We start from the raw sequence: 14615 nt of genomic DNA, 5'->3' as shown, positions 1-14615 counted from the left end.
TATTTAAGATCTATTGTTCATGATATTGAAATCCACATCTTCACCAGTTTTTCAAACTCAAGCTAGGGTCTAAATTGGGGCGTATAGGGTGTATAAACTTAAGACCTTGTTACTAAATCCACCGATGTCTCCGTCTCTTCTAGAGAGGAAAACCGCGTTTGAAGTCTAATCATCTAAAAATCTTGTGACATGTTCAATTGTAGGCCAGCCAAGATTGTTTTGGTACGGTTTTCTTCAAATCTAGCGCCAACTGTTTTGGTGTTTGTTGTTGGTGACATTTATCGGAGATGTTGATGTTTTCCAAAATTTGGGTGCAGCCGGATTTATTGGTAGTCAATAATCAAGATTCAAATACTCGAGCCAATTACAGAATAAATGATTACAATTTGGTCATATCACATCAATTAAAATCTATAAATTAGTCCTCGATTATTCTCTTGGATCTTTGAAGAAACTCAGGATTCTCATTCCCAGCTGTTTTTGAGTTTCTTGCAGCCAACAGTTTGTTTCTGAGTTCTTTTTCCCTTGACATTTGAGTGCATTCATCACGATCATTCTTCAGCTTCTTGGACTCCAAAAGCATTTCTTTCAATTTAGCTTCCCTTTCTATATCTGAAACGTTACTCTTATTAGCATCCTCTCTGCTTTTATAACCATCACGATCTCTATAATCTCTATGGTCGTCTTTGTAACTTTTCAGCTCTCTGTAGTCGTCCCTTCTTCTACTTGAATCCCTATCACTTTTATGTCTCTCATCTCGACTTTTGTGGTAATCGGCGTCTCTGTGTCGGCTTGACCTATGTTCATCCTCTCTGTGATTTCCATCCCTATGTCTATGGCTTCTGTGATGTCTGTGCTTTTCATCTCCATATCTGTCAGATTTGTGTGTTTCATCCCTATGCCTTTCAGATCGGTATCTCTCATCTCTGTGTCTCTCAGACCTATATTTGTCATCATCTCTATAGCGACTATTCCTTCTTTCATCATCTCTGTGACTGCTTCGATGTCTTTTCTCATCAGTGTGTCTGGTGCGTTTTTTCTCATCCTCTAATCTTTTCTGTAGTCTCATCTCTTCTAATTTCTTCAACTGTTGGGCTTTTATCTTTTGCATAGGATCTTCCCTGCTTTTCGTTGCCTCATCTCTTTCATTGACATTAACTTCACCTTCTAATTTATCAAATCCCATCTTCTTCTCTTCGACATTATTGCCCCCACCATTAATGATTAAAGAATCAACTCTTTTCTTACCCAATAAATAATCTTCAGTTTCACTAGTGATTAATTTCCCACCATCACCAACACCAGACTGATCATACATCCATTCCATACGATCGGTTGGTCTTTCTCCAGTTTTAGCATATTGTAGAGCTTTTAATTCTGCTAATTCCTTCTCTTTGGCAATCTCTAATTGACGCTCTTGAATTTTTTTACGTTCTTCTAAAGCTTCTTGTTCTAATTTCCAAACCTTTTCTTGATTTTTCATCAAACCTGGATGCCAGGATTTCTTTAAATTTAAATCACCAGGAGCCATTTTGAACTTTCTATAAGGTTTGAATCTTGGTTATTGGAATAAAGATCAAAACCAAGATGTTTTCAATTTGAATTGTTTTTACCGTACTTTTTTCTAGTTCGCGATGAGCTGCTTACTAAGCAGTGGCGTATTAAAATTAGATGAGGTTGAGGGTTGAGGGTCATATTGTGAAGACATTAGCTATTCAAAATTATCTACAACAGTTTAATGCTTTCCATGGTATATTAAAAACAGTAGTTACCTGAAATCCAAAATAACAAAACACTAAAGAAAAAAATAATGTTACCAATAAAACCAAAAAAATATTAAAAATAGCCCTCATAACTTCAAAACAAGACTAAATTTAAATCAAAATAAAATATGAACTGCAAACTGATTAAAATAAACGATACATCCACTGATTTGAATACCCAAAATAAAAATGATTGAAAAAATCACAACCTTGGAATTCTTGAAGACAGCCGCTTAATTCTTTCATTGAACCATTGGCTAAACAAATAAGAATCCATAATTCAGAAACCATGGATTTTAATGTTCTTCTTTTGAAGAGCCAATTGGGTGGTTAAGAATTCCATAACTTTGACACGTTGGTCACCTTGTAATTGGATAACTTCACCTAATTCTTCATCTTTAACGATGTTACCGTTACATGCAAAATCTTTCTTTAAAACACGTAAGATTCTTTTCAAATCATATTCATCTGGTAAACCTTGAACAGTAGTTAATGTTTTACGACCATTTCTTTGTTGGATACGAATATGAATGTAGTTGGTTGGTTGAGTATCGTCGTCACCAGTGTCGGCGAATGGATCTTTAGCATAATTGTTAGTATATTCTCTTTTGAGTTAAAATAAGAGGTGACAAGAGTGGCCAAAATTTTTGAAACTTTGACATATCTGACACAAGCACAGTAGTAGCACCAATTATAAATTGAACAGCAATATCAATACCATCATGGTGGCCAGTCTTAACACAACATACAAAGTCCTTGTCATGGACCCGCCCATTAACCCATCAGCCAACCCAAGTTGTACCTTAATAACCTCAAACACTTACCAAAAGATTTCAAGTTTTGGATAGAGCTCATATAAATGTGTAACTTTGAAAGTTAGGTGATGTAGATTGATTGAAGTAGAAATCTAAAAGGTGTTGAACTTCTTTTAGTTTTTAATCACTGTCTTCACTATATGATTCAAGTAAGAAATCCATCAGTACAAAAAATCATCAACAAAAAAAAAGTTCTTGTTCGAAAAAAGCAACTCCCCCTGGTTCGCACCGCATGCGGAAAGCACAAGTGTCAGCGACGCCGTTGTTGCACTTGTGCACAGCTGTCTAAAAAGGTATATTTCCTCTTTAGGTATTTTAAATATTTTTTCATAAAAGATCTAATTCGCGAAGAAATCTCGACAGCTTTCGAAGGAGATTTGGTTTGATTGGAATCAGCGGTTATTATCATAAAGAACACCAGGCTTAACAACCAAAACCAAGACGAATCATTTGCCAATTGGAAAACTTGATCAAGGTAAGTAAATGGGTTATTGCTCTTGATGATTTTTGGCTCGCTACTCGATAAATTGATATAAAAAGTGACGTTTCCCCTTTGATTCAATATTTAACAACAGCCCCTAAATCAAGAGACATAAATGAAAAATTAATCGCAATTCAATAATACTAACGATAAATTTAGTCATGTCGAAATCAGAGGCAGATTTGCAAACAAGTATCAGAAAGGCATGTTCTACTGATGAAACTGCCCCAAAGAGAAAACATGTTAGAGCTTGTATTGTTTACACTTGGGACCATAAGTCGGCCAAAGCATTCTGGAATTCAATCAAAATTCAGCCAATTCAAAGTGATGAAGTTCAATTGTTCAAGGCATTAATCACTATACATAAAGTGCTACAAGAAGGACATCCTTCTGCTTTGAAAGATGGTATCAGGAATACCGATTGGATTGAAAGTTTGGGGAGATCTATTCATGGTGATGGATTTAAAGGCTATGGTAGACTGATTAAAGAATACACCTTGTACTTGCTGAGAAAACTACATTTCCACAGAAACCATAGAGGTTTCAATGGTACTTTTGAATATGAAGAATATGTTTCATTGGTCACTGTTCAAAATCCTGATGAAGGTTATGAAGCTATTTTAGATTTGATGGCTTTACAAGATGCTTTAGATGATTTCCAAAGATTGATCTTTGCTAGTATTTCTCATGACAGAAAATCTGAATGTAAAATATCTGCCCTGGTGCCATTAGTTGCTGAATCATATGGTATTTACAAATTTATCACTTCAATGCTTAGAGCTATTTATCGCTCAACTGGTTCTGATGATGCTTTACAACCTCTAAGAGAGCGTTATGATTCTCAACATTCAAGATTGTTTGAGTTCTATGCTGATTGTTCTTCAATCCGTTATTTGACCTCATTGATCACAATTCCTAGATTACCTGAATCTCCACCAAATTTGTTTGTTGAAGATGACGATACTGATGACAGACCTGTTTCAAGACAGGCTTCACAACCAACCACCAGTGCTCCTTCTCCGGAACCAATTTCAGCCCAACCAACAACAGGCCAATTTCAACAACCAATCCCAACACAACCAACTGGTGTTGATTTTTGGACTAATCAACAGTCAAACTATGAAGCTGAACAACAAAGATTGGCCAGAGAACAACAGCAACAAGCTTTACAGCAACAACAATATGCTGAGCAACAACGTCAATTATTTGAACAACAACAGCAGCAACAAGCTGAGCAACAAAGAGCTGCACAAGAACAACTTTATCGTGAACAATTACAAAGTCAAGCCCAAGGTAGAGTTGCTGAATTGGAACGTGATTTATTGGCTCTTAGAGGTCAATATGAACGTGATCAATTGCTCTTAAGCCAATATGATCAAAGAGTCCAAGCTCTCGAAACTGAAATTGCAAACACTACTCAATCAGCCACTCAGCAATTGGCTTCAAAAGATGAGTTGACTAATAGTTTACAAGAACAAATGGGAATCTGGAAAAGCAAATATGAATCTTTAGCAAAATTGTATTCACAATTGAGACAAGAGCATTTGAATTTGTTGAATAAATTCAAAAAACTACAACAAAAAGCAGCATCTGCTCAAGAAGCTATTGATCGTCGTGAAAAATTAGAAAAAGATTTGAAAGCTAAAAATGTTGAACTAGCAGGTTTAATCAGAGAACGTGATAGAGCAAGATTAGATTTGGAAAAGATCAAAGGTGGTAAAGATAGTGAAATTGATAAGTTGGAATTACAAGTTAGAGATTTAACTTTGAAATTAGATGATTCTGAGAGAAGCCAATCTTCCAACTTATCTTCAATTTTTGCTCAACATAAAAAGGAGATTGAATCATTAAAATCACAATTAGAGCAACAATCTCGTTCTTTTAATCCAGATCTAGAAAGACAACTAAGAGAAAAAGATGAAGAGTTAGAAATCGTTCAACAAACAATGGATGATGCATTACAAGAATTGGCAAGAGTTCAACAAGAAAATGATACCGCAATTGATGAGCAAATCGATGAAGTTTTAAGTGACCATTTGAACAAATTGGTTTCATTAGTCGATGCTATTCTACAAAGTGGTATTAAAAGAATTCAAGACTCTGTTTATGAATTAGATTCACCAATGCAAGCAGGTAATCAAAACTCTTCACCAGAATATCTATTATCTGTTATTGAAAAAGCTTCATCATCTGCTACTGATTTTGCCAACTCATTCAATGATTTTATCGCTGATGGTCCAAACGGTGATCATTCAGAAATTATTAAATCTATCAATGACTTCTCTTCAGCTATTTCTGATGTCTTATTGAATGCTAAAGGTATCGTAAGATTGGTTAAAACTGATGCAGAAGCTGATAAAATTGTTATTTCATCAAGAGATACTGCTCAAGAGTCTGAAAGTTTCTTCAAATCATTGTTATCTACAAATTTGAAAGGTACCGAAGAAGAGAAAACTGAAACTGTCATTACAGGTAATTTGAATGTTCAAGAAAAATTGCAATACTTGATCAATTTAGCTGAAGGTTTAGCCCCAAGATCAGTCATCACCCATACTGCTGGTGATTTAGGTGAAGTTGTTGATAATGAGTTGAACTCTGCTGCAAATGCTATTGCTTCTGCCTCTTCTCATTTGAGCTCATTATTGAACAAACCTCAAGATCCTTCATTGTCCCAAATTGATTTTGAGATTAATAAGGCTATCCTATCAGCTGCTATTGCTGTTACAAATGCTATTGCTCTATTGATCAAAGCTGCTATTGCAACACAAGATGAAATTGTTTCACAAAATAAAGGTTCTCAAACTCGTGCTCAATACTACAAGAAACATAATAGATGGACTGAAGGTCTAATTTCAGCTGCTAAAGCAGTTGCAGGATCCACTAAAATTTTGATTGAAACTGCTGATGGTGTTTTGAGCAGCAAAAACTCTCATGAACAATTGATTGTTGCTTCAAATGAAGTTGCAGCATCGACTGCGCAATTAGTTGCAGCTTCAAGAGTTAAGGCAACGTTTATGTCCAAAACTCAAGATCAATTGGAAGTTGCAAGTAAAACAGTTACATCTGCTTGTAGAGAGTTGGTTAACCAAGTTCAAGATATTTTATCCAAGAGAACAAATGGTAGTGCAGATGAAGTTGATTATTCAAAATTATCAAATCATGAAAATAAAACTGTGGAAATGGAACAACAAGTTGAAATCTTGAAATTAGAAAATGCTTTAGGCGCAGCTAGAAAAAGATTGGGTGAGATTAGAAAATACAGCTACAGAGATGGTGATAGTGATGAAGAATGAGCATTATAACTGTGAAGGACAATTGAACGAAATGATACATCGCATTTTGAAGCTTATGGTCAGCCCAATATGAATCCACGTATTTTTATTTTGATCTCATGCGCTTATTTGTAAACTTTTCTAGTTAGTAACTTTGAAATACAGGTAACAAAAAGAATTAACTTACCCAAACACGAACTTGAACAGGCGTTAACCCACACTTCTCAGCTATAATTTTTCTTTCTTTACTATTAGGAGTTCTTTTTGAGCTGAAAACGTTCTCCAGAAAAGCCTTAGCATCCTTGGAAATTGATGTCCTTTTCTTATTTTTAGAATTCTCATCTGTCTTTGAATTTTGTGCTTTATGTTCCTTCTTTTGATTACGTGGGACCAACGACTTTTTAGATCCATTAGCAACGCCTATGTCACCATCGTTTGCCTGGGTTGGATCCGAACTCTGCCCAGATAAGTCAGAGTCTAATTCTTCCGTACTCTTGCGATCTTCTTTATCCATTGCGGTTTCAATGGCTTCATTGATTATACTCTTGTAGTTATGAAGTATTGTCTCCTTGGATATGTATCTTGAATTCTGCAAAGGTTAGTATTCGTTTTCAGGGAAGCAGACTGAATAAGAACATACGCTAACTCTCTCTAGCGAGTGTTCAAAACCATGGATCAACTCTATGATTTGACCTCTATTCCTTTCTGGGACATGCTTCTGTACCTCTCTTTTCTTGAATGGATCATCTATTAGAACTGTGTCATATATGATTCTTTCATTTTTGGATGAATATTTTGTGGAAAACTGAATCACTGAATCAAGTTTTTCGACAGCAAGGTCATAGTTGGAGAAATCAGACGTCGTCATTGGCAATAAATTATAGATATATGTGTAATATGTTACTTTCACAGAAAATTGATTCTTTTTAAACTTTTTTAATTTTGTAAACTGTTTGGTATTTGTTTTATATTCAGTAACGTGTTGTAAACGGTCAAAAAGGGGGGTTCAAAAAAAGAAGAAGGAATGTATACTTTGGATGGCTTAGTATAATCTTGATGATAGCAAAATGAATGTGATAATAGCTGATGGCTTTTGAGTAGAAGTTAAGTGTGATCTTAATGTAGCATGTATGTGAGATTCAATAAAACAGTTCAGAGGTTGTTCTAGAAATCAAAAAAACAAATTCCGAGGGCCCTTTGAACCTTTCACTGATTAAATTCAAGAACAAACAAAGTCCAAGATCTCATGAAACTGCTACACAGATTCAAGAAGCTACGCATTCACATATAGTTTAATTGTGAAGCATTGAGGGCAAACCTGTTTTATACATACATGTCCAACCGAGATAATCACCTTAAATATTTATGGTGATGCAATTGGTACATCTTGGGTTATGTATTAGCTAATCAGTTACGAAAAAAAAATAAGAAATATCCAAACGTTAGCCCCATTTCACATAAAACATATAAACCGTTTCATTCGCAAGTAGTACTTCAATAATCAAAAAAAAGTCTTATTTATGCTAGTTTCAAAATCGTTTCATAAATGGATAGCAGTGTGATAGACACAATTTTCTCTGAAGAGTGTTTAGCTTCAGTAACCTTCAAGTTAAAAAAGAAAGAAACCTCAAAATCCAAAACATTTGAAAAAAAAAGGTTCCCAGTTGTTGTGAGGCCAAAAGTTCCTGTCATACCAACGGATAACCACCAATTTGTAAACTTCACAGAAGAGTCCTCAACTGTTCCTAGCTCAACTGTTTATTGTCCCAAAAGTGATGTGGCTCGTCCTAGGAATAAATTCATTATAGCCAGAAGTGTACTTAGTAAGCCAGTTAAAAGCATCTTCAAAGGGTCCACAGATGATGTATCCAGGATAATATCTATAGTAAGTATTGAATAGCTTCAGCATTATTGGTGTGTGGTATACTAACATGGCCTCAGATATGGCATAATCATTCTGCAGGTAACTTCCAATTTTACTTTCAATATCTGTCATTTTTGGAGGATCAATGGCATGAATCTTATTACCCACTCTATCACTATCATCCAAAGAAAAAAACACAAAAGCACTTGTCAACAGCATCTAACACAAGAAGAGGAAACATGTCGTCTGTGGTGTTCATTAATGATACCGGCAATGCTTTGACTAAAGAGCATTCACCATCCCCATCCCCATCAGTTAACTCAGCAAAGGATATCAACGATGTGTCAAAGTACGTGGACTTGTGTACTAGCACATATATGGCACCGCCCATAAATGAGAGCAAAGACCATGGTAAATTTTCTAAGCCATCGTCTTATAAAGATTGTACAATGAAATTTTCTTTAAACAAAGTGACAAAACCCAAAAAATCTAAAAAAACAAAGCCTCAGAATGATGATATGATGAAGCATTACTTTCAAACATTCAAGTCACCATTATATGGAGATAGGGGTGAAGACATATGTTTCAATACTGAATAGTGTTTCCGCTGGCTCTTTATTCCAGATGTTTAGTATCAACCATTTTTTTCAACGAACTCCATAATGTTTAATGACACTTCTAATACCTTTTCTTTCAAAAATTGAAGTTCAATTTTATGGTAGCTATCGAAAATATATCTACTCTATAGCATAGATATACGCTTTTGAAAATATTCATCGATCAGCTGTGTGATGGGCTCAAATGTGGAGGATATATGTGTTGCATGTATAATTTCTGTCTCTTCAGTTATCTTTGCACCGTCCTATTTAGACGTGTTTCTAGTTCAGCGAAATACGAAAGTCGGTCGTGGACTGTGATCCCAAGGTTCATGGATTTCACCTTAATTCAGATCTGGAAATGTGTACACTGTATGTTAAGTAAAGAATGGATCTTCTTCATCAAGATTCTCGATCCGATTTCTTCAGGATAATTTTTCTCCTCTTAAATTTTCCGAATTTGATCGTTCCTAAAATCTCCATACAAATAACAATGCTGACATAATCCACTCTCCCACAATTTTAGTACAATCACGGCTGAAAAAATTTTGTATAAGTAGAATTCACAATCTTTTAAAATTGTTTATTGTTTCAATTCACTTCAATATATTTATTCAATCTTTCAAGCAAAAATGTCCAAGATTGTGCAAATACAACATCAGCAACAACAAGCTGAATGCACAACGAATTCCCAACCCTCAATCCCATTAATTTCCAAACCAAAAGAGAAATGGCCCTTTTGGTATGGTGGATTTGGAGGTGGTGTTGCATGTTTATTCACTCATCCTTTAGATCTTGCAAAAGTTCGTTTACAAACTGCTCCGATTCCCAAACCTACACTGTTCCAAATGGCACTTTCCATATGGAAACATGATGGTATTTTAGGTGTTTATTCCGGGTTAAGTGCAGGTTTATTAAGACAAGCAACTTATTCATTAACAAGATTTGGTGTTTATGAATATTTAAAAGAAAATTACGTGCCTTCTGATAAGCAAAGTTCAATGGCTTATTTATTACCAATTAGTATGATTAGTGGTGGTGTTGGTGGTATTGTGGGGAATCCTTCAGATATTGTAAATATTAGAATGCAAAATGATACTGGGTTACCTTTAGATAAAAGAAGAAATTATAATCATGCTATAAATGGTGTGACAAGAATCATTAAAGAAGAAGGTGTATCAAGTTTATTTAGAGGATTAGGTACAAATTTAGTTAGAGGTGTCTTAATGACTTCATCACAAGTTGTTACTTATGATATTTCAAAAAATTTATTAATCAAGAATTTACAAATGGATAAAGATTCAAAATTAACTTTTTTCAGTGCTTCTTTAATCGCTGGTCTTGTTGCTACAACTATTTGTTCACCTGCTGATGTTTTGAAAACAAGAATAATGAATTCAAGTGGTTCAGGTGAAGGTGTTTTGAAAATCTTGGCTCATGCTTTTAAAAATGAAGGTCCAAGCTTTATGTTTAGAGGTTGGGTTCCAAGTTTTGTGAGATTAGGTCCAAATACAATTATAACTTTCCTAGTTGTTGAACAATTGAGAGAGTATAGAGTTGGTTTGTGAAGGAAGTAATGGGAAATGAAGATGTTTCAGTTCAATTTATAATAAGTAATACATATATATAGATCAAATCATTTCAGGTCTACATGTAAGATATTTTGTCATAAATAAGTCATTAAATAAGGGTTGAATATTTAAAAATGGTAATTCATAATACGATTGGCTTCAAATAACACCAATTTTTTTCAAAACATCATCAGGGGTCTCTTTTTTCCAATCAACATTCTCTAAAATCATTTGAATATCATTCATCTTTGGATCAATTGAATTTTTTTTATTCAATATCAAATTCATTATAATATGTTGAGATTGGAAACAACTAAAATTAAAATGTTCAATATTTGGTTGAATTAATTCATCTTTTGAAGTTTTGAAAAATTCAATCAATTCACAAATACTTTCATTGTTATTAATTTTAAAACTTGTTAGACAATCTAACAAGATTGAGTTGAAATCTTGATGTCCTTCATTTATAAATATCAAGCAATTTATAATAAATATTTCAATAATAAAATCATCAATAAATAAACCTAATTCTGATTCATAAAATTGAAAATAATTACTCCAATTTGAAATAAATTTCTTAAAACATCCTTTTAAGGAATTTAATGAATCATTACTAGGGTTTGAAATTGTTTGATTGAATAAAGATTGATTTTTTTTAAGTTGATAATCATTTGTAAAACTCAAATTAAAGTTTAACAATTGTTTGAAATTTTCAATTGGGGAGTTTGATGACACTGCTGTTGTTGCTGTAGATTCTTCACTTGATTCACCAAATGTTTCAAATAATTTGATGTAATGATCAATAAATTTTAAATCAACATTTTTTTCAAAATTAATCTTTTTTCTATTTGAATTGATATTGATCTTGACAAATTGAATGAAATCTTTTAAAATCTTGAAATGTTCATCTAATCCATATATCAAAACATTTAAAAACAAAATTTGAATGATTTTTTTCAAATATAATTCTGAATTGAAAATTTCACAATCAATCAAATCTTTTAATTGATCTTTATTAAAAGTCAATTGATAACTAGGATTAATTGAATTGATTAAAAAACTTGAATAAGTTGATGAGTTCAATGCCTTGTTTTGATTCTCCATAATTTGATAATATGAATTCAGATAATCACTTAAAAATAAGTTATAGTTCAAACTATTGATTGAATTATAAGCATCTGGATAGAAAAACCCAACTAATAAAATCAATAAAAACTTGTTATCTTTGAATAGATCCAACACTGAAAACTTTAAATCAAAAAGTTTGAAATCCGGTAGTATCTCCACTGATGATGATGGTGGTGTGGCTAAATGATTTTCAGGTGTAATTAAAAATTGCATAATATTATTGTTCTGGGGTAAAGTTATACCCGTGTCAAATTGGCAGACGTCATTAATAATTTCTTGGTCAATAGCCGAGATTGGAGATGCAATTGAAGAATTATCATCTGTACTTGAATTATTATCTGGAGTTGATGGATCAGTTTGTTGTTTGGTTTGTGATAAAGTTGCTTGGAATAAATAGGTTAATCTTTTGGATAATTTATTCAATTTCTCTTGAAATTGATCAATTTGAATGAGCTTGTTATTGATCAAAAGTTGATTATCTTCAACAAGATTCATTGAAATGAATGAACCATCTGATAATTTTATCAAGTTATAGGAACTTTTCTGTTCTGAATCTTCTTCTTCATTATTATTATCAATTAATTCATCTCTTGTTGATTGGGCATTTTGCAACTTCCATTCTTCAAAGCTTTCAATCTTAATGTTTAATCTATTTGAAATCTTTGTATAATAATCTTCTAACAATTCGTAATTTGTCTTTATAGTTTCCACTTGACCAACAAGATTTTTCAAATTATCAGATCTTTGAGGAGGTAAAACGTAATCAATTTTACATTGAATACCCTTTTTAGCACATGATGAACAAGGGTTTGGAGTCTTTTCACTAGCATCACATTTTGTTTTATGTTTTCTGCATCTAATACAAGATTTCAAAATTTTTGGTTTTGGTAATGTTGATTCTGGAATCAAAGGTAGATTGAAAACAGAATTTGATATCATAGGTTCAAGTAGGGCAGCATTATTTTGGATAGGGCTTGAGCTTGAGGATGAAGTTGTTGATAACGGTGAATTAAGAGCAGATGAAGACAATATTGATGATGTTGAGCTATTTGAACGTTGACCACTGGCGCTTGTTGGTAGTTTGGTGACACGATGGCCAGCACCAGTGTTATTGTTCAGTGATTTTGGTTGTATTGGTATTTGTTTCTTAGCCATTCTGGTATCATAGCAGTAGCGTAGTGTAACCGCTGTGTCTATTCATCGTCAATAGGACATTGCTCTGATTTGTTGAAATCCTGGGAAACACTGGGCCTATATACAAGTTTTTTTTTAGGTAGATTTAGGCGCTGTAGTGCTTTGCTGGTTTGGTAGAGTTTTTCCCCAGAGCGTGGTCGCGAAAGGGAGCTCCATGATTTGAATTCTGACATTTTATTGAGCTGTGATTGGGCCTTTTGCGATGTACTCCTAAATGCTTAATTGGAATTTTCACGGCCTCCTATACATATTGTTACAGACTGGTAACTATGTTTTCAGAGTTTATAAAGGGCTCTTTTTTTTTGCGTGGAAATTCAGGCTAAAAACCGTTTCCAAAGAGGACCTTAGATGTCCGAGATTTGAAAAAGAACGCCAAAATTCTATTGACAGTTTTGGTAATATTAGACTGAACACTAAGTGCAAACAGGTAGAAGCTACACCTATGTTAATGAACGTTTAAAATTAGAAATCACGGTTAGCCACGTTCAGAACCGATCTTGATTCATGATTCATGATCCATGCTTCATTAAACGCATGTCTTTGGCCTGAAAGGTTGTTAAAGTAATTGAAAATACCTCGTTCGCTATTGGAAAACTTTTGCCGTGTTGAAAGCATTACAACTTTGCACATAAAATTCAACCTCTGCTACAAAATTCTATTGTTTTAATTGACGGAATCCGTATTGAAATTGATGAAAAGAATTTTCATGTTTTTCCGCGAGGGATTTTAATGCCGATTTTCGCTAAAGCTCAAAATTGGTCAGATTTTGGTGGAATCGCGATTCGCGAAATCAAGCTGTGTATGTAAACTTGAGCTTCCAGAAACAAAACACAAAGAGTGAAGAGCAGAAACTGGTAATTAGCATTAACGATTGAGCCTCTGAAGGTTAACTCTTCCGAAGGCCCAACCGGCACTATCATGAAGAAAGAAGAAAGACTCAAGCTTTAGAATAGTATTCTTGAAACTGGTGAAATTTCGTGCCTGTTTATCAGCTTCTTGAACCTTGAGCACCAATTGCCAGCAATGAACACTATGCCTTCCTGATACTTCTGATACCTACGTATTTTTTTTTTTGTCTTTTTGTGATTAAAATTCCATCTTGTTCAAATTCTCTCTAGAAGCAGTCAAAATCAACTATAGAAGCCTAGTAATGAACTTTGCCATTTCTCAAAATTGAACTACTCCAATATTTAAATAACATACTGATATTCATGGAATCATGGAGCTTGACATGTCCAGTATTGTGATATGACTTTCAATTGGATTGGGAATGAAAATATGAATTGAAGATGATAATTCATGATCCTCTCTGTCAGCGCTTTAATTTGATCATTTCTTTGTTAGACACAAAATGCTATTAATCACAGAAAGAATCAATTCAAGTGACTGTGCAACTTGTTATAATCTCAAGCATTAGATTCATAACGAAGACCATTGAAAGATACATTAATGATCGAGATTTAAGACGAGATAGTCGCTCTATAGCTTCATGTGTTTCAGCGACACATTCTATTTAACGGGATTTCAAGGCCCTCGACTTAATTAAGTATGACATTTCTAGAAGCGCAAGAATCTTCTTATCCACCCTCTCAAGATTCAAGACCCAACAAAATAATTGTGTACCTAGTGTGCACACAATATTAAGGTTAATCAAATAAATTACCTTACTTTTTCGTTTCAAAAGGGCGTAGTTCTCCAGCTACATTCAGTTCTCGATAAGAACTGAAAATTGCTCCATACGCTTTGATTATCAACCAAAGAACGTCCCTCGAGGGTTTAATGCAATATTCAGAAAATATCAATTGTACACTAAACTGCATCTGTTGGGTCGCAAACAACAGGATTGTAATTTAGGTTTTTAAAAATTGTGATGATTGACTGTCACTAATTTAGGAACTTCTACATCATAATATCATGAATTCATTTCTAGT

At 33.8% G+C, this 14615-nt stretch overlaps 7 protein-coding genes across 7 annotated transcripts; 3 read left to right on the top strand and 4 right to left on the bottom strand.

Annotated features, from left to right (window-relative positions):
• Positions 1 to 169: 169 nt before the first annotated feature.
• On the bottom strand, positions 170 to 1208 carry WICANDRAFT_94642 (uncharacterized protein). Its single transcript, XM_019186455.1, has one exon. It carries the CDS (start codon positions 1184 to 1186, stop codon positions 419 to 421), a length of 768 nt encoding a protein of 255 aa, XP_019038557.1. The 5' UTR covers positions 1187 to 1208; the 3' UTR covers positions 170 to 418.
• An 835-nt stretch (positions 1209 to 2043) lies between these two features.
• Positions 2044 to 2618, bottom strand: SUI1 (translation initiation factor eIF1; the record flags this gene model as incomplete). The annotated part of the gene is made up of 2 exons (XM_019185810.1): positions 2044 to 2342; positions 2588 to 2618. 2 exons carry the CDS (start codon positions 2616 to 2618, stop codon positions 2044 to 2046), a joined length of 330 nt encoding a protein of 109 aa, XP_019038556.1.
• A 602-nt stretch (positions 2619 to 3220) lies between these two features.
• On the top strand, positions 3221 to 6352 carry SLA2 (Sla2p; the record flags this gene model as incomplete). The annotated part of the gene is made up of 1 exon (XM_019184966.1): positions 3221 to 6352. The coding sequence occupies one exon, from the start codon at positions 3221 to 3223 to the stop codon at positions 6350 to 6352; it is 3132 nt and encodes a 1043-aa protein (XP_019038555.1).
• An 85-nt stretch (positions 6353 to 6437) lies between these two features.
• WICANDRAFT_63843 (homeobox domain-containing protein) lies at positions 6438 to 7199 on the bottom strand (the record flags this gene model as incomplete). The annotated part of the gene is made up of 3 exons (XM_019183622.1): positions 6438 to 6467; positions 6519 to 6920; positions 6972 to 7199. The coding sequence occupies 3 exons, from the start codon at positions 7197 to 7199 to the stop codon at positions 6438 to 6440; spliced, it is 660 nt and encodes a 219-aa protein (XP_019038554.1).
• A 678-nt stretch (positions 7200 to 7877) lies between these two features.
• WICANDRAFT_113523 (uncharacterized protein) lies at positions 7878 to 8794 on the top strand (the record flags this gene model as incomplete). The annotated part of the gene is made up of 2 exons (XM_019180513.1): positions 7878 to 8216; positions 8273 to 8794. The coding sequence occupies 2 exons, from the start codon at positions 7878 to 7880 to the stop codon at positions 8792 to 8794; spliced, it is 861 nt and encodes a 286-aa protein (XP_019038714.1).
• A 629-nt stretch (positions 8795 to 9423) lies between these two features.
• DIC1 (Dic1p) lies at positions 9424 to 10359 on the top strand (the record flags this gene model as incomplete). Its single annotated transcript, XM_019185809.1, has 1 exon — positions 9424 to 10359. One exon carries the CDS (start codon positions 9424 to 9426, stop codon positions 10357 to 10359), a length of 936 nt encoding a protein of 311 aa, XP_019038553.1.
• Positions 10360 to 10521: 162 nt separating this feature from the next.
• Positions 10522 to 12645, bottom strand: WICANDRAFT_79863 (Zn(II)2Cys6 transcription factor domain-containing protein; the record flags this gene model as incomplete). Its single annotated transcript, XM_019184965.1, has 1 exon — positions 10522 to 12645. The coding sequence occupies one exon, from the start codon at positions 12643 to 12645 to the stop codon at positions 10522 to 10524; it is 2124 nt and encodes a 707-aa protein (XP_019038552.1).
• Between the last annotated feature and the right edge of the window lie 1970 nt (positions 12646 to 14615).

Source organism: Wickerhamomyces anomalus (genome assembly GCF_001661255.1).
Source record: "Wickerhamomyces anomalus NRRL Y-366-8 unplaced genomic scaffold WICANscaffold_4, whole genome shotgun sequence".
Classification (NCBI taxonomy): domain Eukaryota; kingdom Fungi; phylum Ascomycota; class Saccharomycetes; order Phaffomycetales; family Wickerhamomycetaceae; genus Hansenula; species Hansenula anomala.
Note: the sequence above shows the minus strand (reverse complement) of the source record. Positions and strands in the feature narration are given on the sequence as shown.

Coding starts and splice junctions, on each gene's coding strand:
- WICANDRAFT_94642 (XM_019186455.1), bottom strand. CDS start 1,186: ATGGGATTTGATAAATTAGAAGGTGAAGTTAATGTCAATGAAAGAGAT.